The sequence below is a fragment of the Brassica napus genome, chromosome C6 (genome assembly GCF_020379485.1).
Source record: "Brassica napus cultivar Da-Ae chromosome C6, Da-Ae, whole genome shotgun sequence".
Lineage (NCBI taxonomy): Eukaryota > Viridiplantae > Streptophyta > Magnoliopsida > Brassicales > Brassicaceae > Brassica > Brassica napus.
The window spans coordinates 12,079,558-12,106,177 of NC_063449.1; the positions used below are offsets into that span (position 1 = coordinate 12,079,558).

Consider the following 26,620-nt stretch of genomic DNA (forward strand, 5'->3'; position numbering starts at 1 on the left):
GTCTCGCCAATGTTTAACTTGCATCGCTTGTTGATAAGTAGATGGTGTCCAATGAGGATCAGTTTGCAGGCTCGCTGCGAGATTGTACCTTGTCACAGGTTTACTGATATTATTTTTGGATCTTGTTGTCATCGAATGCTGGGGTGGAATTTGTTGTGCCGGAGCTATTGCTGCAACATGTGATGGTTATGTAACCTGCGGAACAGAAGACTCAACCACCGGTGTAACAGAGCCAGAGGCAAACCCAGAAGCAGAGCTAGAAACCTTTGTTTCAGTTGGAGGCACTGTAGCAGCAGACGGAGCTTCCGTAACCGGCGATGGTGTCGGTTCCAAGCTAGTGGTCTGATCGTTCATTGCAGGCGGTGGTGACTGTACGAGCGGTGGAGTAGGAACAGGTATAAGAGTATAGGGGAGATATGGTGAAGGTGAAGAGGAAGGTTCCGGGGAGGAGTTGGAAGTAGACTGCTTAAGTCTTTTATAAGGATAGTCTTTCTCATTAAATCGAACATGACGAGATGTATAGAGACGATCAGAGATAGGTTCTAAGCACTAATAGGCACTTTGAGTGAGAGAGTACCCAACAAAGCGACATGGAATAGACCTCTTTTCGACCTTATTAGGAGCGTATTTTGGGAAACAAAGGCATCCGAAGGTTCTGAGTTTGTGGTAGTTTGGTGGGGTTTTGAAGAGCTTATGGTAGGGTGAGGTATTGGAGAGGACAGGAGTTAACATACGGTTAATAAGAAAGACAGCAGTGGCAAAGGGTTATGGCCAGTAAGAAAGAGGCATATTTGCTGAAGAAAGAAGCGACAACCCAGTCTCAACTATGTGTCGATGTTTCCTTTCAGAAAAACCGTTATGTTCGGGTTTATGAAGAGGAGATGTGAGGTGAGAGATCCCATGAGAGGACATGAATTGGCGTAGAGCAAGAAACTCCCCACCATTATCTGAAAAGAGAGTTCAAATTTTTGTCTGAAAGCGATTCTCAACAAGAGGTTTAATAGCTATGAAGATTTGTTTCACTTGAGATTTGGCAGAGAGAGGGAACATCCACGTATAACGTGTAAAGTGATCAACAATCACAAGATAATATTTATAGTTTTGGGTAGAGAGAATTGGAGATTGTCAAACATCTGTAAAGAGATATTCAAGTGGTTGAGAGGAGACAATGGTACTTTGATGAAAAGGAAGCTTTTGTGTTTTATTAAAAAGACAATCATTGCAAGGAAAAGAGCTCAAAGAGTTATTAGAACAAGGTAATAAAAACTTGGAAACAACAGCTTGAAGAATAGAAGATGAAGGGTGACCAAGCCTTTGATGCCAATTGAGAGAGGGTAGTTTTTGTGTCTGGATATGAGGCATAGGACACTGATGGATTGGGTAAGGACATTGGCCACTCGTACAGATCACCCTTCGCTCTGCCTTGAAGCAACCGGACCCCCGTGCTCAGATCCTTCACTTGAAAAGAAACCGGAAAGAATTCCACAGAAACTTGATTAGCATTGCATAGGCGATAAACAGAAATCAGGTTTTTGTTGACAGTCGGGACGCATAATATATCTTTGAGTTGCAGAGTCTTAGAGAGTGTAGGAATAGAAGCAGAACCAGTATGTGTGATCTGCAGACCAGTATAATCAGCAATTGCTACTTCTTCTCCTCCATGATAGGGTTGATGAAGTGCAAGATTACTCAAATCCGATGTCAGATGATGCGTGGCTCCACTATCGAGGAGCCAAGGAGCCGCATTGTAGAGTGTCGCTTGAGCAGCATGAGCATGAGGTTACCACAGCTGAGACGACACACCTTGTGTTTGTTGTCTAGAGTAGCCGTGCAGTTGAGGACAGCGTCTAGCACTATGGCCATAGACAGAACATATTTGACAGCGGCCTTGATTGCCTCGTCCATCGCCTGATTGTTGCGATGATACAAACTGTTGCTGCTGCCATGTTTGGTGATTCCCTTGATAACCACGTCCAGATCCTCCACGTCTGGTGTTGTTCTGGCGGTTATGGTGATTGTTGGAAGAGCCCCGGTGATTACTATAGTTGGCTGTGGCCGGAACAGAGGGACCAGCGGTGAGATAAGTTGAAGCTTTGCCTCATGATTGAGTAGTTTTTCATGTATCTCTGTAAGAGAAGGTGGAGCTTCACGTCCTACAATTTGATCAGCTACGGTCTTGTAGTCCTCTGGAAGACCTTCAACTATGTGTTCAATCTGATCCTCTTGATCCAAAGGCTTGCCAAGTAAGGCTAGCTGATCGAAACGAGTAGTAAGACCATGAAAATACACATTGATGGACTTGTTACCCTTTGTCCAGTTCTTGAGATGTTGACGGAGTTGTTGATATGGGCTCTGCTCAGTTTGGCATAGGTCATGTTGAGCGTTGTCCAAATCTCAGCTGCAGTGTTCGCAGTCGACGTAAGCGGTTGCAAAGATGTTGTGATGGCTCCTAGCAAAGCGCTGTAGATCAAACGATCTTGACGCTTCCACAACGTATAGGAGGGGTTGGGCACAGATCCATCATCAGTGTTGATCATGGAGGATGGGACTACAGTCGATCCATCAAGGTGTCCAGCCAGATTGTACCCGTCAAGTAAATTAGCATGAACCTGTCTGCTCCACATGAGGTAGTTTAAGGAGTCGAGTTTCGTTACGTTCATCATGTTGACATGGAGGAGGCTCGTGGTGTTGGAGACAAGAATGGTCTCGTGGGTTGAAGTCGATGAGTTGTTGCTCGCCATGAGTATGAAGAAGAGAGAAAGAAAATTTTGAAAAATTAGAGATGGCGGCTTTGATTAGGTATAAAAGCGTGCTCTGATACCATAAAAGTATTATGACTGAATGAATACGTTAATTAGAGATGATTACAGTATTTATACAGATGTGTACAGGGTAAATGTAGAATATAGTAATTACAAGGAGGTCCTCTATCTATATCATATTTCCTTACCACCCTTTTCTGTTTGTAAAATTTTTTCGATCAATAGATCGATCTTGATTTTCCGAATGCAGATCTAGCTCTTCGCTATGGCGAGTCTTTTGGTGTGTGTTTCAACCATAAAGAGAGCTGGTTACAACGATGATGTTTTCCTTTGTTTCGGATTGAATCAATAAAGGTTCGATCTTGTTTGATCAGCAATATCTCAAGGGTACTCTCTTTCTTCATCTCTACATATCCCTATTGCTTTTCCGAGATCCTATACCTTATTATCGGTTATGCTTGATCTCTATCTTTTTAGGAAGTCAATCTTTGCTTGTAAATTGTGATAGGCCGAAGTATATTTCAATATGACAAAGAATCAAGTTTTGCATGTTTGTCTTCATCGGTTGATCCAGTTTAAGAAAAGTTGAAGCATATTCTCTGTAAGTGTTTCGACAATGACCGAGGTCAATTGTTTGAAGCTTCTTGGCGAATTCACATCTGGTGTAAATGTTGAAGTTTTGGAGGCAGAGGCGTTTAAGCAAATGGAATCAGTTTCAGATTTGTTCTTTAGAGTTTGGATGCGGCCACCGGCTTTTGTAAATTTTCCAGTGAAGAAGCAACTTGTTCCCCTGTGCAACACGTAGCATCTACCCTGGCTTGATTCTGGACGCATGTGAGGTCCTGGATTACTTTTTTGGCAGTTAAAAAATTTGTTACTTTCGATTGTAATTTTTTTGTCTTTTAAGAAGTCCTAGATTATTTTTTTGGCAATTTACAAAATTGGTTGAAAATATAGGAATGCAGTGTAATTTTTTTTTAAAAAAAAAAATTGTAAAACAATGACATGTGTTCAAGTGACTTGAACTTTGATATACAAGAGATTATACCAATTTGGTTAAGTTCTTATGCATCATGCTCCCTCCTAGATTAACCTGGCTGAGGTTGTGATGATGACGGAAGCTCGGGAGTCGGTGCCCAGCAACTTGGCAGTGTGGCTGAGGAATCAAAACTACCCATTCTTAGGTTGTACCAATTTTGCTTAATTCCGTTTCTCTCGTAACTGTGTGATGTCCTCTATGGGAGAATTAATAAATGAAACTTTTTATTTAAAAAGAAAAAACACAAAGTGAGTAAACAGTTTTTTTTTTTTTTTTGGTCAAAAGTAAACAGCTTTGTTAATGCAAAAGTATGAAGTTGAGTTTAAGAAAATAATCAATCGAAGGAATATATTTGCACGAGCGCCAACTAAAGTACAGGAAAACCAGGTGCGCAAAGCCACACTTTCCGTAATCCAAGACCTCTTAAAAGACAATATTGACCCTCATCCGACTTGTTCTGAGTTGGGCACAATGGTAATTCGACTAATCAATTCATCGAACTTAAACGACAAAACTTGGGAAAACCAGGGAAATATAGCGTCTGGTTTTGCACTAATCCTATTCTTTATATAAACGGACTCATCAAATCTCATCTTTTTCATCGACAACTTTCACAAAGCAATTATCTATTTACACAACAAAAAAAAAGTAAGAGTTTCCGCGATTAAGAAAAAAAAACACAGAGAAAAGATGAGTTCAAGGAGCAAAGCATGGTTAGTGGCAGCAACTATCGGAGCTGTGGAGGCCTCCAAAGACCAATTAGGTTTATGCAGGTGGAATTACATGATCCGATCGGTGAATCAACGTATCCGAAACAATGTGAGATCCGCTACTCAGGCGAACAGGTTCTCTTCTTCGTCCACCACCGTCGTTGCTTCCGGTAAAGATGGTGACAAGGCCAAGAAAGCTGAGGAGTCTCTCAGGACAATCATGTACTTGAGCTGTTGGGGTCCTAATTGATGAAGACAGATCTAAGATTTTTATTATATTTGCCATCGATTGGGTCCAACAGGTTGTGTCTATGTGGTGAAATCGAAAGCTTAAGAACCTTAAATAGACGCTATGAGTCTTGGGGTTTTTTGATGGATTCTTTCGGGATACAATTAATGACAGATTCAAATTGTACAGAATGTAGAGATTAATATAAAAGTTTATGTTCATGTTACTGTATTCATTTGTTTGACGAATCAAGCTTGCCATTGTTTTTGCTATCGAAGTTCACTGTATGCTCTTCTTGGAATGGGATTTTTCTTAGAGTATTTGCACTCTCTACATTAGCTTTATTGGATATTTAGGCAAATACACATTTTGGGTATTCTTTGATATTGGTGAATTTTTTTTGGACCGTTATACCCCTACTATTGATCGATGTTATAATTCCATAAACTTGTATGAATCTTATTTTTAGATTTTATTTCTTATAGCTCATGTTTACACGAAACTCCTTTATGTCAGACAAGTTATATTTTTTATTTTCTCTTGAACTAAAATGCTTCGATCGGAGTATTATTTTTATTTTCTCTTAATATTTTCTCATTTCATTCATAGTAACCAGAGTGAAATTCTTACTCCATACATTCCAATCCATCTGATCCCGTCAAGTTTTTTATGGATCCCAGCGGTGGTGTTACCCCTCTGCATCCTCCCTTTCCCTCTAGGATGTTTGTTGTAGGTGAAGAACCTTTGAGCATTAGGGTTACCCCTTATCACAAACCATCATGTATCACCAAAATATTAAATGCCTCCGGTGAAGATGAAGTCAGAGTCATAATGGAGTTTCCATTTGGTAAACTCGTAGAAATTGCAGAGGAACCCTCCTTCTCTGGCTGGTTTGGGTGTTTCCTGTTATTCAGACAATTGAAGGTTGCATTGTTGTCAAGGTCCATGGTAACACGACGGCTGGAAATTACAGCACGCCCCCATCTCCTCGTGTCGTTGTCAATAACTCATCTTCACCTTGTAGACCGCGATGCCAATTTCAATCTGGTTAGTATAGTTGTTGCTTATTTCAAATATCTGCATCTTTTTTACTATTATGTTGATCCTTTTTCCTTTTCCGAAGGATACCACTACTGGTCTTGCTTTTCCAAAGCCAACATTTTTGCTTGGACTTACATAGGAAGATCCCCAACTAACTGAAAAATCTCTTCCTGATGTGGATATTGGCGATGAACCTACGGACGAGGACAAAAGGTCTTCCTCGCACCAGTTCCTGCCACATACAATGATGCTTTGGTGCCCCCATATAGGAAAAGCAAGCGGCCAAAAGTAGTTCCAAGGGGGCTGGTGCGAGAGTACCATTGTGATAAATGATTCCTTACTCGTGCTTGGGAAGACTTTGTCAATGCTACTCGCAGAATCCCAAACATTGATTAGTCAAATTTGGTGTACTCTCAGAGAAACTCGGATCGACATTGTAAGTCTCACCGTTTAGCCTGCTACTTTTATATAAATTCAGAGCTTTCAAATATTTGACCATCCAGTTTATTTATTAGCGTTCCTCTGTAACAAATACAGTGTTATAAATGTTGGTGACCTATCTCTCGATAGCAGAGAGTTGACTGCAATTGTCGGAAGGTCTTCACATTTACTTTCCAACGTATGAATACTCGATCGTGAGGCTGAAGAAGTCCATGAGGGTGACGGGACCAACAATACAAGTGGAGAAGACATGGTAAGACATACTCGTTTTTTTTCAGAATTGTCCAAATTTATATTTGGATTTTGAAGTACTAATATTAGCAACAATGCACTCCACACTACATTGCTACGAATGTACTTAGATTTTTATTCATAAAGATTGCAGACACTATGTTTTGTTTGGATCGCCAATGATGTTTGTGTCATTTTTTGTTTGTTCTGCTTCTACCACATTGTTTGCTAATTTTTTCATTCCTGTCAAGGTCCAGCCAAATAAATTCTAGACCTAAGAATTTTACCCGGACACGCATTGTAAGGCTATCTGATTACCCTGCTACTTTTATAAAAATTCCGGTCAGATATATGTTTAGCTGTCTAACTTAATTATTATCATTTTTCTGTTACAATTACAGTAAATCTAACGGCTACACATCATAATAAGAAACCATCTCCTGCAGACTTTGTCAACCAACCAACATCAGCTTTAGTGCTCCGCAATGCCAATTGGTTTGTAGTTTTTCTTCTCGCCAATCTCTGCATCTAAACATTGATTACTAAGTTGTTCTTTGTTTTCTATATCGACGGACACTCTCGACACGAGACTTGGAGCCCTCTGAACTTAGCTACTTGGGCTTTTCTATTATCTTAATTGTGCTGTTATTTTGTGATGTTGCCTGAGCACCCTTTGGATATTTCTGGTTCTCGCTTTTGATATGTATTAATGAACTCCGACTATGTAATATTGTACCTTGTTTAAGTTTATGAAATATCGCTGTTTATTAATTCAAGTGCATTGAATAATCTCCACAGCTAAGATAATCCTTACTTGTTTAATCTTATTTCTAACCTGCTACAACTATTTCTAAATCTAGTTAAATTAATGAATCTTCACAGCTAAGATAATTTTTACTTGTTTAATATTATTTTAAACCGGCTACTCTCCAAACCTAATTTAATTGAAGAATCTTTGCAGCCAAGATAATTCTTACTTGTTTAATATTATTTTAAACGGTTACAACTATTTTTAAACCTAATTTAGTTCAATAATCGTATAAAACTATTTCTAAACCTAATTTAATTGTATATCCTTGAGGCAAATTCTGCTCAACTAAATAAACAAGGCACATGAGGAAAATTCTAAACAAGTAATTGGGTATGTCCTTTAGGCAAAATTATTTACAACTTAGTAAAATGCTTTTTGAATCGGCCTTGTGTAATTCCCACCAATATCTAATTGAAAGTCACTAAACTCATGAATGGCCTTTGGACCAGAAATGGCCCTTATCTATACCCAGAAGTGTAATCCAGAATGGAACTTATCTATAATCTTTTTATTTTGCCGTACTAAATTTATAGACAGATGTTCCCCTAAGCTTCCAGTCTCTCTCCTCAATACATATTTTATTGTATGAGACGTGTAATTTAGAAGCCGCTTGTATCAGAATACCAAAGAATTTGATAGGTCTAATATCTGTAACTTATCATGTTTCACATAATTGGGGGAGAAAAATAAATATTGCTTGTTAAGTACGAAAAGGATATTATTGTCATTTTGCTTCTATTACTGACACATTAAAGCCCACATAAGTTTTGCCTTGGGTAGTTTGCTAATTAACAAGTTCTTATAGGATTTTCATTCGATTCACTCTTTTTCTTAAAGGGTTTATTTGTGATATAACTAAAAAAAAAGTAAAGTTAGTTTTGTAGAAAAAGGATAGAAAGAGATAAGAGAGAATAGGAGAAAATGTGTGATTTTGATTATATAATGAATAAGTGAGGTCCGCGCTACGCGCGAGATTTGATAGATCGAGTTTTATAAAATATTTAATTTTGTGTAAATAATATTTATGTTAAGTTGGGTCTAGGTATGATTTTTGTTGTATACACAAAATTTCAATTATATAACTAAAAATGACCGAATTCTTAGTATTGTTTTTGTTTTAATCCCAAATTATAAGCTTTTATAGTGTTTTAATTTTATAACATTATAAAATACATAAATCAATTAGATTCGATCAAAACAGAGTGAGGTGGAGTTTTCTAATACCATTATATCATTTTTTGTGAGGATTTAAAATATAGTGGAGAATGAAATTTTTATTTAGAAGAATTCTCTCTTAAAGTTATTATAGTTGTTTTGAATAATGTTAGTAATTGATATTATTAACAATTGTTGTTGTTTTCGTTTTGACTTTTCTTCGTTTCTTTTATGTGATATTTTTGGGCAATATTTGCTTATATATATTATGTAATTAATTGTACTAATAAATTTATTAATAAGGAAGAATGGCAAAATAAGAAATAAAAAGAAAAGACAAAAAAAGAATTTTTTTTTGTTTGTTTAAAATAGTATTAATATTTTTTTTGAAATATTCGTCATTTTCTTCGTTCATTTAGGTTTAGGTTGACAATTTTATAATCCGATTTAATTAGAGACCATCCAGATAACTGATGTCTGAATATCCAATAAAATGTGTTTTTAAACATGATTGTTGATTTAGTTAGTAAAAATAAATTAAAATCATTTTAAAAATCTATATTTAGTGGGAAAAAATAAACATTAACTTTTAAAACTATAATAACTAAATAAGAAAATAATGGATAAAAGTATTATAAAATTATATAGATAGAAATAATTTTAGAATATGTCATAAAGTTCTTTGTAAATAATAATATATACATTATTTTTAAACTTGTATATGAAATTCTATGTATGAAGTTGCTTACGACTTCACATAGAAAAATAAAGGAAAAGCAATTAGAAACTCTCCGTCTAGAGTTGCTTTAGTGGCAATCTCCAACTTGTAACAGATTCTTCATGTCCACTGTAAGAGTTCATGTTTTCTCCATCACATGGTTTATGCTAGTAAACTCTCCTACCTTACCATCAACCTAACAAAAACGAATTGATCACCCAAACTTATTAGTATGTCAGTTATCTCCCTAGATATTAGCTCCATGATATTCTCTTTAGTAACTTTTTTTCTCTCGAACTCAAATTCCATCTAAGTAATGTACTGACACTAAGGTTCCCTCTCCACTATCGCCAATCCATTGAAACTAAAATGTGTCCAGTGTCAAATCCTTACCGGTCATCGGTACTAACCAAAAAAACATTATCTATTCTTCTTTGCTCTGAATCAAATAGTTACTCAACATCCAGGTTCTAGTAGACATCTCTCCTCTACTGCTCAAGTGTGGTGATCCCGACATCACTGAGGTTGTTCGACAACTGGTCAGAGCTTGGAAATAAAAGTATCATTTTCATCAGTAAGTAGAATGGAGTTTTTTTATTATTGTGGTTAGATTTAATACTCCAAACATTGATTATTTTATATTTTTGAATGTATTTGTAGTTTTATTTCTTTTTACATATTTTATTTGAAATTTACTAATTTAAATAATGCAAAAATGAATATATAATTCACAGTAATAGTAGACTATTTGTTTTAAAAAATGAAATCATAGTTCTAACTATTAATATATTTAAATAAAAATAAGACTGAATAGTTTATATGTTATTATATTTGAAGACTAAATAAAAAATATTATCCAATAACAGATTAGGTTTTGTAAGAAAATTGTACTCACTATTTTTGTATTTTTAATATTGGCTTTCTTATATATAATTAATTTATTTTAAGAAAAGGTTATTGTGTTTTACTTCAAAAAAGTTTTCTGATTTATTTGACTATCATTTATTTAAAATATTATTTCTTTTATACATATATATCATGTTAAAACAATTTTTTACTAAACTTCTGATTAATCAATGTTTATTCACCCAAATTTGCAATTTAGACTTGTGTTTGGTATAACATTAAATATATATATATATACCCCGGTTTAGAACATGTACTATGAAACAAAAGCATCACCAACCCCTCAAAAACTATCAAGCAAGCAACCAATATCATATAATTGATACACTTATAATAAGTTTTTTTCCGACACACAAATAACCTTACAAACGAAATAAGCAACATGTAATAATACTGGCGCCAAAATAGAAGTTGTTCAGGCCCATCCTTTTAAACAATATTGTAGCACTCGTACGCAGGTTAAGCATAACCCTTCACCTCCTGCAACAAATGTTGAAGAGCAAATCGACACTAACTAACCTGTCCAATATCATTGAGAACAAACAAAAAGGTAATAAGATTCCGTGCAGCAATAAGGAATAGTAATACATGATCTTCAGATGTAGAGTACAACAAAGCGTCATTGTTTCCGGGTGTTAGGAACTGGAAGCCTGCATCAAACGTTTTTTATATATATTATTTATATGAGTCTGTCATTTCGAGGGAGAGTGATTTAGCACGACCAAATCTCTGGTGTAACGAAATGTAAAACATGTGCCTTAAATATCAGAACCTCAGCATCCTAAATTGCAATGACTGAGTCAACCTCCCCCATTAACTGGTTCCTCACACCTGGCCACAATGAAGTCTCCCGAACAGAGAATAGCATGTCTGAAAATCAAAGACTAAAGGCTTTAGACAAAAAAGACATTTGAAATTGAAAGAATGTTTGATACTATTAGCAGGACGCATCAGACTACATGATAACACAATGGGGGAGCGATCATAAAATATGCCAAACTCTTGAAACTAACATAATTCTTTAAATATTACATAAAGAAGTTCAATACCTGATTTATAAAGATGATAAGGGTTATAGAAAGAGTGGCTCAGCTTATCAAAGCTTGGCTAATCAATCTGGCTTGGATAGCTATATGAGCATCACGCATCTCATACTCAAGTGCCCCTGTTAAAAAAAAAACTTAACGTGAGGAGAGAAATATAGAGCTCGGGCTAAACTCACCGATCCATTATTCATCTCATATTAAACCTTAATAACACAGTAAGAGACAATACATCAACCAAATCAATTTGGATTAAAGTGTCCACAAATAAGAGAAAGAAATAGGTTTTCTGTATTTAAACAGATAACCCTAGCAAGTGAGGGGTCAAGAGCATGCTCAGCATGTACCAACACACAAGTTCCAGATATATGTTTTAGAAAAGTCAGCCCTTTCAAATTGAATATGGTTCAGTATATAACATAGTCGAAGAGTTAAAGAAACATACAATAACCTTGTTTCTATGCTTATAAGCCTGTGTTATTTTTTCAGATGCTTCTGCAATCGTTCCAGTGACGAAGCTATTGGCGAGCATCTATTGAACAACTCATATAAGCATAATTTCTCAGGCCACACAACTAAATGGGATCATGAGAAAATGATAAAAGTTTTAAAAATATATGAATTATAATGAACATAGACAGAGATCTTACGCAAGATGGAGGTTACAGCGGGATTTAATGATCATCACAGGAGGGAGGTTGTGACAGGATTCAATGATCGTCGCAAGAGGGATTCGAGCCTCGACGGAGGAGATACAACGGCTAGCCTTTAAATCTGCGAGGATGACAGCAAAGTTGGCAATTTTCTGTGGATTTTTTTTAGAAGCTTATTTTCCGTTGATTCTTTTAGAAGCTTATGACTGAAGAGGATTGGATAGATGATTTTCGTGGGAGAGGACGTACCACCGCGTTTGACATTCCTGGGCCCATAGAATCGCAGCAAGGTAACCTGAATAGTGGAAGAACACCTACCGGACTTCAAATCAGAAAGACGAACAAGTTTACTTCGCTGTTTAACCAGATTGAGAGGATGGTTTTGAGAGGAGGAAGGCTAGCCTATTTATACTCATTTACACCACCTTGCAAAGGAGAAAATCACTTTGAAGTCTAGATCGTGGTTGATGGAGATAAAGGGTTTAGAGCGATGAATATTTAACTGAGACGTTTTGGTTGACGAAAATGAAGATCAAACGACGCGATCGAAGAGATTCATCACGTCAAATTAAAAATCTAAATCTATCGATGGCTGAGAAGAAAGATCGGATGAACTCTAGAATGAGAGGATTAGGGTTTCTCGCTATCGGGCTAGATTCTTTGAGTCAAAGCCCACAACAACAACAAAAAAAACACACGAGTCGCTGATTACGTTAATGAAACGCAGAGTATAAAGAGATGGGACAGGTGTCGGCGTATCCTTCCTCTGTTTGTTGCGCTGGCAAGAGGAGAAGAGAATCAATCCCCTTCTTCTTTATGTTATTAGGAGAGGAACTGGAAGCCTGCATCAAACGTTTTTTATATATATTATTTATATGAGTCTGTCATTTCGAGGGAGAGTGATTTAGCACGACCAAATCTCTGGTGTAACGAAATGTAAAACATGTGCCTTAAATATCAGAACCTCAGCATCCTAAATTGCAATGACTGAGTCAACCTCCCCCATTAACTGGTTCCTCACACCTGGCCACAATGAAGTCTCCCAAACAGAGAATAGCATGTCTGAAAATCAAAGACTAAAGGCTTTAGACAAAAAAGACATTTGAAATTGAAAGAATGTTTGATACTATTAGCAGGACGCATCAGACTACATGATAACACAATGGGGGAGCGATCATAAAATATGCCAAACTCTTGAAACTAACATAGTTCTTTAAATATTACATAAAGAAGTTCAATACCTGATTTATAAAGATGATAAGGGTTATAGAAAGAGTGGCTCAGCTTATCAAAGCTTGGCTAATCAATCTGGCTTGGATAGCTATATGAGCATCACGCATCTCATACTCAAGTGCCCCTGTTAAAAAAAAAACTTAACGTGAGGAGAGAAATATAGAGCTCGGGCTAAACTCACCGATCCATTATTCATCTCATATTAAACCTTAATAACACAGTAAGAGACAATACATCAACCAAATCAATTTGGATTAAAGTGTCCACAAATAAGAGAAAGAAATAGGTTTTCTGTATTTAAACAGATAACCCTAGCAAGTGAGGGGTCAAGAGCATGCTCAGCATGTACCAACACACAAGTTCCAGATATATGTTTTAGAAAAGTCAGCCCTTTCAAATTGAATATGGTTCAGTATATAACATAGTCGAAGAGTTAAAGAAACATACAATAACCTTGTTTCTATGCTTATAAGCCTGTGTTATTTTTTCAGATGCTTCTGCAATCGTTCCAGTGACGAAGCTATTGGCGAGCATCTATTGAACAACTCATATAAGCATAATTTCTCCGGCCACACAACTAAATGGGATCATGAGAAAATGATAAAAGTTTTAAAAATATATGAATTATAATGAACATAGACAGAGATCTTACGCAAGATGGAGGTTACAGCGGGATTTAATGATCATCACAGGAGGGAGGTTGTGACAGGATTCAATGATCGTCGCAAGAGGGATTCGAGCCTCGACGGAGGAGATACAACGGCTAGCCTTTAAATCTGCGAGGATGACAGCAAAGTTGGCAATTTTCTGTGGATTTTTTTTAGAAGCTTATTTTCCGTTGATTCTTTTAGAAGCTTATGACTGAAGAGGATTGGATAGATGATTTTCGTGGGAGAGGACGTACCACCGCGTTTGACATTCCTGGGCCCATAGAATCGCAGCAAGGTAACCTGAATAGTGGAAGAACACCTACCGGACTTCAAATCAGAAAGACGAACAAGTTTACTTCGCTGTTTAACCAGATTGAGAGGATGGTTTTGAGAGGAGGAAGGCTAGCCTATTTATACTCATTTACACCACCTTGCAAAGGAGAAAATCACTTTGAAGTCTAGATCGTGGTTGATGGAGATAAAGGGTTTAGAGCGATGAATATTTAACTGAGACGTTTTGGTTGACGAAAATGAAGATCAAACGACGCGATCGAAGAGATTCATCACGTCAAATTAAAAATCTAAATCTATCGATGGCTGAGAAGAAAGATCGGATGAACTCTAGAATGAGAGGATTAGGGTTTCTCGCTATCGGGCTAGATTCTTTGAGTCAAAGCCCACAACAACAACAAAAAAAACACACGAGTCGCTGATTACGTTAATGAAACGCAGAGTATAAAGAGATGGGACAGGTGTCGGCGTATCCTTCCTCTGTTTGTTGCGCTGGCAAGAGGAGAAGAGAATCAATCCCCTTCTTCTTTATGTTATTAGGAGAGGAACTGGAAGCCTGCATCAAACGTTTTTTATATATATTATTTATATGAGTCTGTCATTTCGAGGGAGAGTGATTTAGCACGACCAAATCTCTGGTGTAACGAAATGTAAAACATGTGCCTTAAATATCAGAACCTCAGCATCCTAAATTGCAATGACTGAGTCAACCTCCCCCATTAACTGGTTCCTCACACCTGGCCACAATGAAGTCTCCCGAACAGAGAATAGCATGTCTGAAAATCAAAGACTAAAGGCTTTAGACAAAAAAGACATTTGAAATTGAAAGAATGTTTGATACTATTAGCAGGACGCATCAGACTACATGATAACACAATGGGGGAGCGATCATAAAATATGCCAAACTCTTGAAACTAACATAGTTCTTTAAATATTACATAAAGAAGTTCAATACCTGATTTATAAAGATGATAAGGGTTATAGAAAGAGTGGCTCAGCTTATCAAAGCTTGGCTAATCAATCTGGCTTGGATAGCTATATGAGCATCACGCATCTCATACTCAAGTGCCCCTGTTAAAAAAAAACTTAACGTGAGGAGAGAAATATAGAGCTCGGGCTAAACTCACCGATCCATTATTCATCTCATATTAAACCTTAATAACACAGTAAGAGACAATACATCAACCAAATCAATTTGGATTAAAGTGTCCACAAATAAGAGAAAGAAATAGGTTTTCTGTATTTAAACAGATAACCCTAGCAAGTGAGGGGTCAAGAGCATGCTCAGCATGTACCAACACACAAGTTCCAGATATATGTTTTAGAAAAGTCAGCCCTTTCAAATTGAATATGGTTCAGTATATAACATAGTCGAAGAGTTAAAGAAACATACAATAACCTTGTTTCTATGCTTATAAGCCTGTGTTATTTTTTCAGATGCTTCTGCAATCGTTCCAGTGACGAAGCTATTGGCGAGCATCTATTGAACAACTCATATAAGCATAATTTCTCAGGCCACACAACTAAATGGGATCATGAGAAAATGATAAAAGTTTTAAAAATATATGAATTATAATGAACATAGACAGAGATCTTACGCAAGATGGAGGTTACAGCGGGATTTAATGATCATCACAGGAGGGAGGTTGTGACAGGATTCAATGATCGTCGCAAGAGGGATTCGAGCCTCGACGGAGGAGATACAACGGCTAGCCTTTAAATCTGCGAGGATGACAGCAAAGTTGGCAATTTTCTGTGGATTTTTTTTAGAAGCTTATTTTCCGTTGATTCTTTTAGAAGCTTATGACTGAAGAGGATTGGATAGATGATTTTCGTGGGAGAGGACGTACCACCGCGTTTGACATTCCTGGGCCCATAGAATCGCAGCAAGGTAACCTGAATAGTGGAAGAACACCTACCGGACTTCAAATCAGAAAGACGAACAAGTTTACTTCGCTGTTTAACCAGATTGAGAGGATGGTTTTGAGAGGAGGAAGGCTAGCCTATTTATACTCATTTACACCACCTTGCAAAGGAGAAAATCACTTTGAAGTCTAGATCGTGGTTGATGGAGATAAAGGGTTTAGAGCGATGAATATTTAACTGAGACGTTTTGGTTGACGAAAATGAAGATCAAACGACGCGATCGAAGAGATTCATCACGTCAAATTAAAAATCTAAATCTATCGATGGCTGAGAAGAAAGATCGGATGAACTCTAGAATGAGAGGATTAGGGTTTCTCGCTATCGGGCTAGATTCTTTGAGTCAAAGCCCACAACAACAACAAAAAAAACACACGAGTCGCTGATTACGTTAATGAAACGCAGAGTATAAAGAGATGGGACAGGTGTCGGCGTATCCTTCCTCTGTTTGTTGCGCTGGCAAGAGGAGAAGAGAATCAATCCCCTTCTTCTTTATGTTATTAGGAGAGGAACTGGAAGCCTGCATCAAACGTTTTTTATATATATTATTTATATGAGTCTGTCATTTCGAGGGAGAGTGATTTAGCACGACCAAATCTCTGGTGTAACGAAATGTAAAACATGTGCCTTAAATATCAGAACCTCAGCATCCTAAATTGCAATGACTGAGTCAACCTCCCCCATTAACTGGTTCCTCACACCTGGCCACAATGAAGTCTCCCGAACAGAGAATAGCATGTCTGAAAATCAAAGACTAAAGGCTTTAGACAAAAAAGACATTTGAAATTGAAAGAATGTTTGATACTATTAGCAGGACGCATCAGACTACATGATAACACAATGGGGGAGCGATCATAAAATATGCCAAACTCTTGAAACTAACATAGTTCTTTAAATATTACATAAAGAAGTTCAATACCTGATTTATAAAGATGATAAGGGTTATAGAAAGAGTGGCTCAGCTTATCAAATCTTGGCTAATCAATCTGGCTTGGATAGCTATATGAGCATCACGCATCTCATACTCAAGTGCCCCTGTTAAAAAAAAAACTTAACGTGAGGAGAGAAATATAGAGCTCGGGCTAAACTCACCGATCCATTATTCATCTCATATTAAACCTTAATAACACAGTAAGAGACAATACATCAACCAAATCAATTTGGATTAAAGTGTCCACAAATAAGAGAAAGAAATAGGTTTTCTGTATTTAAACAGATAACCCTAGCAAGTGAGGGGTCAAGAGCATGCTCAGCATGTACCAACACACAAGTTCCAGATATATGTTTTAGAAAAGTCAGCCCTTTCAAATTGAATATGGTTCAGTATATAACATAGTCGAAGAGTTAAAGAAACATACAATAACCTTGTTTCTATGCTTATAAGCCTGTGTTATTTTTTCAGATGCTTCTGCAATCGTTCCAGTGACGAAGCTATTGGCGAGCATCTATTGAACAACTCATATAAGCATAATTTCTCAGGCCACACAACTAAATGGGATCATGAGAAAATGATAAAAGTTTTAAAAATATATGAATTATAATGAACATAGACAGAGATCTTACGCAAGATGGAGGTTACAGCGGGATTTAATGATCATCACAGGAGGGAGGTTGTGACAGGATTCAATGATCGTCGCAAGAGGGATTCGAGCCTCGACGGAGGAGATACAACGGCTAGCCTTTAAATCTGCGAGGATGACAGCAAAGTTGGCAATTTTCTGTGGATTTTTTTTAGAAGCTTATTTTCCGTTGATTCTTTTAGAAGCTTATGACTGAAGAGGATTGGATAGATGATTTTCGTGGGAGAGGACGTACCACCGCGTTTGACATTCCTGGGCCCATAGAATCGCAGCAAGGTAACCTGAATAGTGGAAGAACACCTACCGGACTTCAAATCAGAAAGACGAACAAGTTTACTTCGCTGTTTAACCAGATTGAGAGGATGGTTTTGAGAGGAGGAAGGCTAGCCTATTTATACTCATTTACACCACCTTGCAAAGGAGAAAATCACTTTGAAGTCTAGATCGTGGTTGATGGAGATAAAGGGTTTAGAGCGATGAATATTTAACTGAGACGTTTTGGTTGACGAAAATGAAGATCAAACGACGCGATCGAAGAGATTCATCACGTCAAATTAAAAATCTAAATCTATCGATGGCTGAGAAGAAAGATCGGATGAACTCTAGAATGAGAGGATTAGGGTTTCTCGCTATCGGGCTAGATTCTTTGAGTCAAAGCCCACAACAACAACAAAAAAAACACACGAGTCGCTGATTACGTTAATGAAACGCAGAGTATAAAGAGATGGGACAGGTGTCGGCGTATCCTTCCTCTGTTTGTTGCGCTGGCAAGAGGAGAAGAGAATCAATCCCCTTCTTCTTTATGTTATTAGGAGAGGAACTGGAAGCCTGCATCAAACGTTTTTTATATATATTATTTATATGAGTCTGTCATTTCGAGGGAGAGTGATTTAGCACGACCAAATCTCTGGTGTAACGAAATGTAAAACATGTGCCTTAAATATCAGAACCTCAGCATCCTAAATTGCAATGACTGAGTCAACCTCCCCCATTAACTGGTTCCTCACACCTGGCCACAATGAAGTCTCCCGAACAGAGAATAGCATGTCTGAAAATCAAAGACTAAAGGCTTTAGACAAAAAAGACATTTGAAATTGAAAGAATGTTTGATACTATTAGCAGGACGCATCAGACTACATGATAACACAATGGGGGAGCGATCATAAAATATGCCAAACTCTTGAAACTAACATAATTCTTTAAATATTACATAAAGAAGTTCAATACCTGATTTATAAAGATGATAAGGGTTATAGAAAGAGTGGCTCAGCTTATCAAAGCTTGGCTAATCAATCTGGCTTGGATAGCTATATGAGCATCACGCATCTCATACTCAAGTGCCCCTGTTAAAAAAAAAACTTAACGTGAGGAGAGAAATATAGAGCTCGGGCTAAACTCACCGATCCATTATTCATCTCATATTAAACCTTAATAACACAGTAAGAGACAATACATCAACCAAATCAATTTGGATTAAAGTGTCCACAAATAAGAGAAAGAAATAGGTTTTCTGTATTTAAACAGATAACCCTAGCAAGTGAGGGGTCAAGAGCATGCTCAGCATGTACCAACACACAAGTTCCAGATATATGTTTTAGAAAAGTCAGCCCTTTCAAATTGAATATGGTTCAGTATATAACATAGTCGAAGAGTTAAAGAAACATACAATAACCTTGTTTCTATGCTTATAAGCCTGTGTTATTTTTTCAGATGCTTCTGCAATCGTTCCAGTGACGAAGCTATTGGCGAGCATCTATTGAACAACTCATATAAGCATAATTTCTCAGGCCACACAACTAAATGGGATCATGAGAAAATGATAAAAGTTTTAAAAATATATGAATTATAATGAACATAGACAGAGATCTTACGCAAGATGGAGGTTACAGCGGGATTTAATGATCATCACAGGAGGGAGGTTGTGACAGGATTCAATGATCGTCGCAAGAGGGATTCGAGCCTCGACGGAGGAGATACAACGGCTAGCCTTTAAATCTGCGAGGATGACAGCAAAGTTGGCAATTTTCTGTGGATTTTTTTTAGAAGCTTATTTTCCGTTGATTCTTTTAGAAGCTTATGACTGAAGAGGATTGGAACGCAGAGTATAAAGAGATGGGACAGGTGTCGGCGTATCCTTCCTCTGTTTGTTGCGCTGGCAAGAGGAGAAGAGAATCAATCCCCTTCTTCTTTATGTTATTAGATTATGAGTTTTTGTTTGGTTATATCACCTAATTTTCCTTACTTAAAGGTTCTGCATCAAACCAAGCCTTAAATACAATAATCACATGATCTATTAATGTTTGGGAAGTTAAAAGACTTGAAAGACATTAGTCACACAGAGAAGATTAACTACAGTACGATCAAACACATTAGCACCAATGAGAAATACTGGTTCGTACCTTATAGCTCTGGAAGAAAATAAAATATTTAAGGATCTACAGCAATGACTAGAATTATAAGAACAGTTAGCGAGTTCTTGTTGTTATTGGCGTTTGTTTTATTGTATAGCCTCCGCTTTGTTTTCTTATTACTCTACCTTCTTAATTGTACCGTCACATCTAGCAATCTTTGGTATCTAAGCACTAACTGTTGGAACTAAGTTTTTGACAAAAGGAAAAAAAAACACAGAATTCTGATTTGTTAGACTTTTCGGGTAGATTTTCCCGCTAATTCGGTGGTCGTTGGTTGCCGGATTATTACTCTTTAAAAAGCTCGTAACTAGCACTAGAATCTAGTATATTCAATCGACAAAAACAAATCAAATTAAATGAGAAATGAAACAATGAAGTGAGGATCATGGATCATGGATCATGGATCATGGCTTGTAAGCGTACTCTTTAGTTTTAATTTTAAATAGAAAGCCCTTTTTCCAAAAAAAAAAAAACAATGAAGTGAGGAACTTAGATTTAAACACAGTTAAAAAAAGTGTCATATCGGGTAATTGTAGTTGTTTTTCTTATTTTTATTTGTAGATATATGTTTTTGACCCAACAAATTTTTTTGTGTAGATATATTCCTTTTTTTTTTTTTTTTTTTTTTGTAATCCAGGGTTCCCCGCTTCGCGGATCAATCCCTGGGCCCGGTCAGGCAGCAGGCCAGCTTCACCCGGGAGGTTTTTCTCTGAGCCCGAAGGCCCAGTACCCGCTTTGGTGTCCAGATGAGGCAGGGTAGTTTCCGCATGGGGGGATCGAACCCGGATGGTGGTTGCCACCACAGGCCCGTCCTTCCACTTGGACTACCTCGTCCGGGCTCCTAACATTATTCAAAGGTTTACACTTTACAGAACAGAGGTTGTCTCCGCCGCACGGCTGAATAAGGGATTTAACCAAATTTTTTTTGGTCCAGTATGCAATTCGTTTTTAAATGAGCGTAGTCGTCTCAAAATAATATGCATTTCATCTGTTTTCTCAAGATATATTTTTAACGATAAAAAAAAAGATACTGGTGAAGAAGTTTCACAACGCCAACTTCTCAAGATTTTCACGTAATCTCTGCTAATGTGTACACGTACAACAACTATTACGGAAAATGGCTCATTTACGCTTTTCCTTGTTCTTCATCGATATTTTTATATTGAAAACCAACAGCAAAAAAAAGTCTCCCAAAGTAAGTCTCAGAGTGTTTCATGGAATTTGTAATTTGCATTGATTTTCACTAGTGATGCATGAATCGTCTACCATAATTTTATCACGGGATTCTCTTTCTCTAAAGTACAATCTCACTACGTAGCGTTAAGAGTTAAGAAGAGAAATATCATATTTTGATTCCATGATCGTTTACGAAAATGTTTTCTTAATCGTCTTTCTTTTCTTCTATTTCCTTATAATTGTTTACAGTATAAACACACTTTTAATTCGATTTTCCTACTCCTACAGAAATAACTCGCAAGTTTATAAAAAAACACTTTTGTCATAATTTTAGTATAAAGAATTTTTGTGGGCCCTTTTGAGTAAGAAAACTAAACCATATAAACATTTTGGACCATTTTACCAGCTAAACAAGTAAACAAAAACAGAAAATTAATATTGGATCGTGCATAAATGCACCTCTAGCATATGCATAGAAACAGATTGTTGGGGTCAAAATCGGTCATCTCGAGATCAACGGCCAAGATTGCAAAAACTCAGTAAACAGAATCGCAAAGATCAAAATAGCCAAAAATCTTGAGATAAAAAATTAACATGTGTCGTGCCAACTTAGAAACGAGTAGAATAAATATATGAGTACCTCTCCCCGGAAAAGAAACAAAGCTATTCTTATCTAAAGAAGAGCTATCCAAAAAAATATTCCTTCGGCGAGCGTTCACGAAACTAAAGAGTTCAACAAAATGAACTTTCGTAGAGATAAACTTCGGAGAGTTTATTTGGAAAAACTTTCGTAGAAAACTCATCGAAATAGTTTTGGAAACTGTGTGAGAATATACGAAACCATCGACGGAGAACATATATAACAGATGAGATGAAGGAAGAGAGTGGTCTCATCGACTCTCTCTCCTCCTCATCGCCTTCATCTCCTCTCTCTTCCCTCATCACCATTCTCTCTCCTCCTCACCGCCCTCATCTCCTCTCTCCTCCCTCATCTCCACTCTCTTTCTTGACATTGCCTTTAAGCCCTCTATCGGTCCTCATCACCACTACACATCGCCGAGACCACATCCACCTTAAGCATTCTCTTTGTCTTCGTCGCTGAGAACACATTGCCATTGAGCTCCCTTACGATCCACATCGTTCTAGTCACATCGCCCTTGAGCTCCATAACGGTCCACATCGCCTGAGCCACATCGCCTTTAAGTTATCTCTCTTTCCTCATCACCCATTCTACATTGAAAGCTCCTCAGTTCATAATGTTCTCGAGTGAATTCTGTATGATATGTTTTTCGTGTTGTTGCAATCAGAATTGCCTTTTTCTCGTAAAGTTTAGCCAAACGTCGCGTCAGAAATGGTTAACTTGAATACCATAATTTTTCTACAAAGACCAACGATGCAAAAAATCGTAACTTTGAGCGAATTGACGATTTCTCTGAGAAAAGTGATAAAACACATAAGTCGTAAAACGGTCCAAAATGGCCTAAAATACGACACATCCCACTTACGACTTAGAAACACGAAGCGGCCCAATGACAATAACGTTTTTTCTTGCTTGGAGAGGATAGTGGAAGTAAACAAGATAATGGAATATTTCCAAAAAGGATAAATTCGAATATGGGTGGATAAAGAAGAATCGGAAAAAGAAGATATGAATCGCGGAAAGAGGTAACACGGCCAGATTTGAGAGAATATCTAAACAAGACCTTGGACATTCATGAAGGGGATCACAAATGAAAGTGCTGAAAAACTCATGTTAGCTTAAGAGAACATATGATTTAGGTGGGTTGAATAGCATGCTTAGACTTAGAAGTTTTTCTATTTGTTCTATTGTTCCTCACTGTTAACGGATTTCCGTACACTCTCTTGTGTGTAATTTCGTATTGAATTATTCTCGTCATAATCAATAAAACGCCACTGTGCAACTTTCCGTGTATGTGTGGTTGCGCAGAGAATCCAGATCTTTAAAGAAAGCTATGCTTTCTCCCGTCACAAATTTTGACAGTGTGAACTTCGGTTCTCACACAGACCTGATACTAAACACTAAGATATAGCGTTAAGGTCAACAATCCAAAAAAATCGGACCTCAACCAATTAACTTATTTTTAAAAGGAAAGCCAGTATATATATATTACAAGGCAAGCATTTACATACAAGTTAGTAGAATCCATCTAAGTAGTTTTGGTTTTGCATCCGTCTTTGCAATAAATATCTCAAAACTGTTTTTGCCAAATATCAATCTGTGTTCAAACCCCGAGATAGAATATATAGTAGTTGATAGAATAGATAAGAGCATCTCCAAAAGACACTTTATAACTTCAAATATGATTTTTTTTCTCTTCAAAAAGAAATTTCATAACTTCAAATTTTAAATTTTGAAGAGTGAGACTCTATATTTGAAGTTTTACTACTCAAAACTTCAAATTTGAAGTTTCATATTTTTGTTTGCATTTTGGTGTCTACAATTACACATCGCATTTATGATTCTCTAATATTTTTCCGTTTATCTTTTTAATCCTTACAAATTTTGTATCTCATAAATATTTCAATTTTTTTATAAATTTAAATTTTACACATAAAATAAAATTTTAAAATAAGATTTAAAGTATTTTAAAAGTATATTTATACAACAACAATATACAAAAAAAAACTTAACAAAAAAAGATTTTAAAAAATTACATGAGGACATAACTATTACAAAAATTGAAATATTACAACAGCACTAATAGTCAGGTAAACTTGATCCGAAACCTCCAAAATCTCCAAAATATTGTCCAAACAAATTTTGTAACCGAAGATGGTTGTTGTTTTCTTTTTATGTTTTTTTCATAGGATTCTTCCTTGTTCAGATCGAATGTATTCACGAGTATTAATATCATCGGTAGAAGTTAAATCTTTTAACAATATTTTATTGTCCTCTTTTACATTCTTTTTTAAATCTAATGTATTACAAGTATTAATATCACTCGATTTCAACAATTTTTAGTTTGTAATCTACAAATTAAAATTAAAGAGAGAGTCATTTTTACTTTAAAATGCACTGGAATATCATATATGCATTACAAAAATAATTTTATGAAATATTATGGTATTTCGCTTAAATTTTAATATTAATTATGTTATTTATATTTTTAAATTTTAATATAAAATTTTATTAATTAATATTGCTGTAATATTTTATATTTGTGCTAGTAAAATTTTTATGAATTTAAATTAATTATGACAAATATAAGGATCACAATATAAAACGTTTTGAAGTTAGGTTTTAAGTTTTACTTTTGGAGAACAACACATTTAAATTTCAAATATAGAGTTTTAGAAACTTCAAAATAGAGTGTATTTTTGGAGATACTCTAAGAAAATTTATTTTGTGAATTATGTACCTTTTTGGAATATGTGAATTATGTAGCTAAACTCTATTATACTGTGATATATATATTTTTTCTCTATACTATGACATATTAGTTTTTAACACCAAAACCCAGGATTGAATTAATGAAAAGTTAATATAGAGAAAAAGCTTTTTAACATTCTATGGTAACTAGTTCATTAGAAAATGTTCAAAAAGAAACTAGGTTATTAGAATGTCAAGCGGTAATGGTTAATATAAAGATGGTGTAATAGGCAGCAAAGAAAAAAAAAGTTACTAAAAAAAAGGAAAAAAACCACTTGAGTTGAATGTGGGTAGAATTCGAGGCCAAACTCCAAAACCAAAACTCCAAAACCAGTTGCCGAAACGCTGAAACCTTGGCAATCCATGATACAAAAAAACCCACTTATGTCCTTTATTATATTCGTTCCAAACATTATTTTTTGAACACCAAATATTTATATTAAAATTAAAAAATCCCAATGGACTTAAGCGTTTACAACTGGAGATACACTCAATGACAAGACGATAAGTGACAATAACTAAAACAAAAAAAAAGATAGATGTGGTAAAAGAGCTTCATTGTAGATCCTAAAACCATTGTTCGAAAGAACAAGAAGAAGTCAGAGTTAATACTGATGTTGAAGTACCTAATCAATGGGTTTGAGAGCGATTAGAGACTGTCTCTGGCAATATCCGATAGTTGGCAGAAAATAATTGTGAGACTTCAGAACCGTAGCCAAATATGGTGTGATGAGGCCTTAGATGCCTGAGTTTGAAAATAAAGTTCCAAATTAATTTGGCAGAGGATGTGTCAAAGAATAAGGGACCCATGACACCGAAGGAATGCTTGAAAATTAAAGTGCAGCAAAGGCCCATTCTAGCATAGTAAGACGAGGCCCAAATGTACCAAGATGTGTGTCGGACTCGCAAATCCTCGGAGATGGAAAGGAGGCAACAACACAGGGAAATGCCGGGAAAGGGAGCACCAACCGAACAGCTTCTCTCACTGGAGCACTGAAGAGTCTTGGTGGGGCATGACAGGGAGAAGGTTACTTAGATCACACTAACACCGGTGGCCACAAAGTGTTACGATGGCAGCGGCGTTAAAGGAGATGCGTCCCGGGAGATTGGAAGGATGGGACAGTGCGGCGGAATGGTTGACGAAGAGGAGAATACCCTTTCGAGAGTAACTCGATCCACACGTATTGTGGGGCCAAGCCTATTTAGGAAGCAGAGCGCATTGTTTTCCTCATGGTTTGAGAAATGAAGAGTATATACCGTACATCAAAAGTGGAGAGGAGACCACCTTCATTGATTTGTCGGAGAAGAACGGCACAGTCACTGAAGAGAAGCCACGTCGGGGAAGACTTCATCATCAGGAGAGGCGAAGAGGGGAGACAAACTCCGAGAAACCTCGGTATCTATATGTACTTCACGACGAGATCCGGCGACGATTTATAGATATGGAGCTAATGGTGGATGGCTAAGCTCATGGCTTTTGGGAGATGGAAAGAGAGGGCTCAACTGGTGAAGATGGAGCTCCGGTGACAATTTAGCATAATCGGATGAGGCAAGAGATCATCGGCAAACAGAGGCAGATTCAACGACGCTAGCACTCAGAATGCAAAGATCAGCGGGGGGGAGAGAGAAGATATCACACAGATTGACGTCGTCGAAAGGACCAACCGATGGAGAGAGTGCAGCATGAGCTGGTTCCATGGATCGTCTCCTTCGAGAAAGCTGCCAGGATCTTCTTCCACAGAGATACAAGGCGAGCAAAGACGGTATAACACATAGACAACAGTGAAAGAGCTGGTAGATTGAGAAAATTTGTAATGGCGACGAAGAATCCGGCGCGTGCAAGAAAACGCGTCACCAGCGCCGTAAGGCATGGGTACTAACGTTTGTCTCAGAAGTCGTGCATGAGAGCGTTATGCGGCTAGGACGAACTCTATACGGGAATCTACTTTTACCAATTCGTCCTTAACATTTACTACTATAAAATAATGAGTAGTCTAAGCATATAAAAATGAAATATTAGATGTTATCAACAGCCTAAAATGGTAGAAAACGAAGAAAAATTAGCAGCTTAATGCATCTGGTTTTCAATCCCACTTCAGCTTTTAAACGCAGTTTTTGTCTGTTTTCAGTTCCTTGTAATCTAGCCTTCAGTCCCTATTATCTTCCATTGGAGAATTCACAAACTTCATAGCTAAATCCAAATATCTAACGGAACATACAAAAAAA

At 36.8% G+C, this 26,620-nt stretch overlaps 1 protein-coding gene and 2 long non-coding RNA genes across 3 annotated transcripts; 2 read left to right on the forward strand and 1 right to left on the reverse strand.

Annotated features, from left to right (window-relative positions):
• The first annotated feature begins 4,378 nt into the window (after nt 1–4,378).
• Nucleotides 4,379–4,966, forward strand: LOC106414067. The gene has a single exon (XM_013854780.3). It carries the CDS (start codon nt 4,492–4,494, stop codon nt 4,759–4,761), a length of 270 nt encoding a protein of 89 aa, XP_013710234.1. The 5' UTR covers nt 4,379–4,491; the 3' UTR covers nt 4,762–4,966.
• An 832-nt stretch (nt 4,967–5,798) lies between these two features.
• Nucleotides 5,799–7,224, forward strand: LOC125589226. The gene is made up of 2 exons (XR_007325406.1): nt 5,799–6,217; nt 6,319–7,224. It is a non-coding gene; the product is annotated as an uncharacterized LOC125589226 (long non-coding RNA).
• Nucleotides 7,225–10,547: 3,323 nt separating this feature from the next.
• LOC125589227 lies at nt 10,548–19,765 on the reverse strand. Its single transcript, XR_007325407.1, has 2 exons — nt 18,644–19,765; nt 10,548–18,464 (listed from the first exon to the last, which is right to left on the reverse strand). It is a non-coding gene; the product is annotated as an uncharacterized LOC125589227 (long non-coding RNA).
• Between the last annotated feature and the right edge of the window lie 6,855 nt (nt 19,766–26,620).

Excerpts from the sequence above, each read along its gene's own strand:
- LOC106414067 (XM_013854780.3), top strand. The coding sequence starts at position 4,492 with ATGAGTTCAAGGAGCAAAGCATGGTTAGTGGCAGCAACTATCGGAGCT.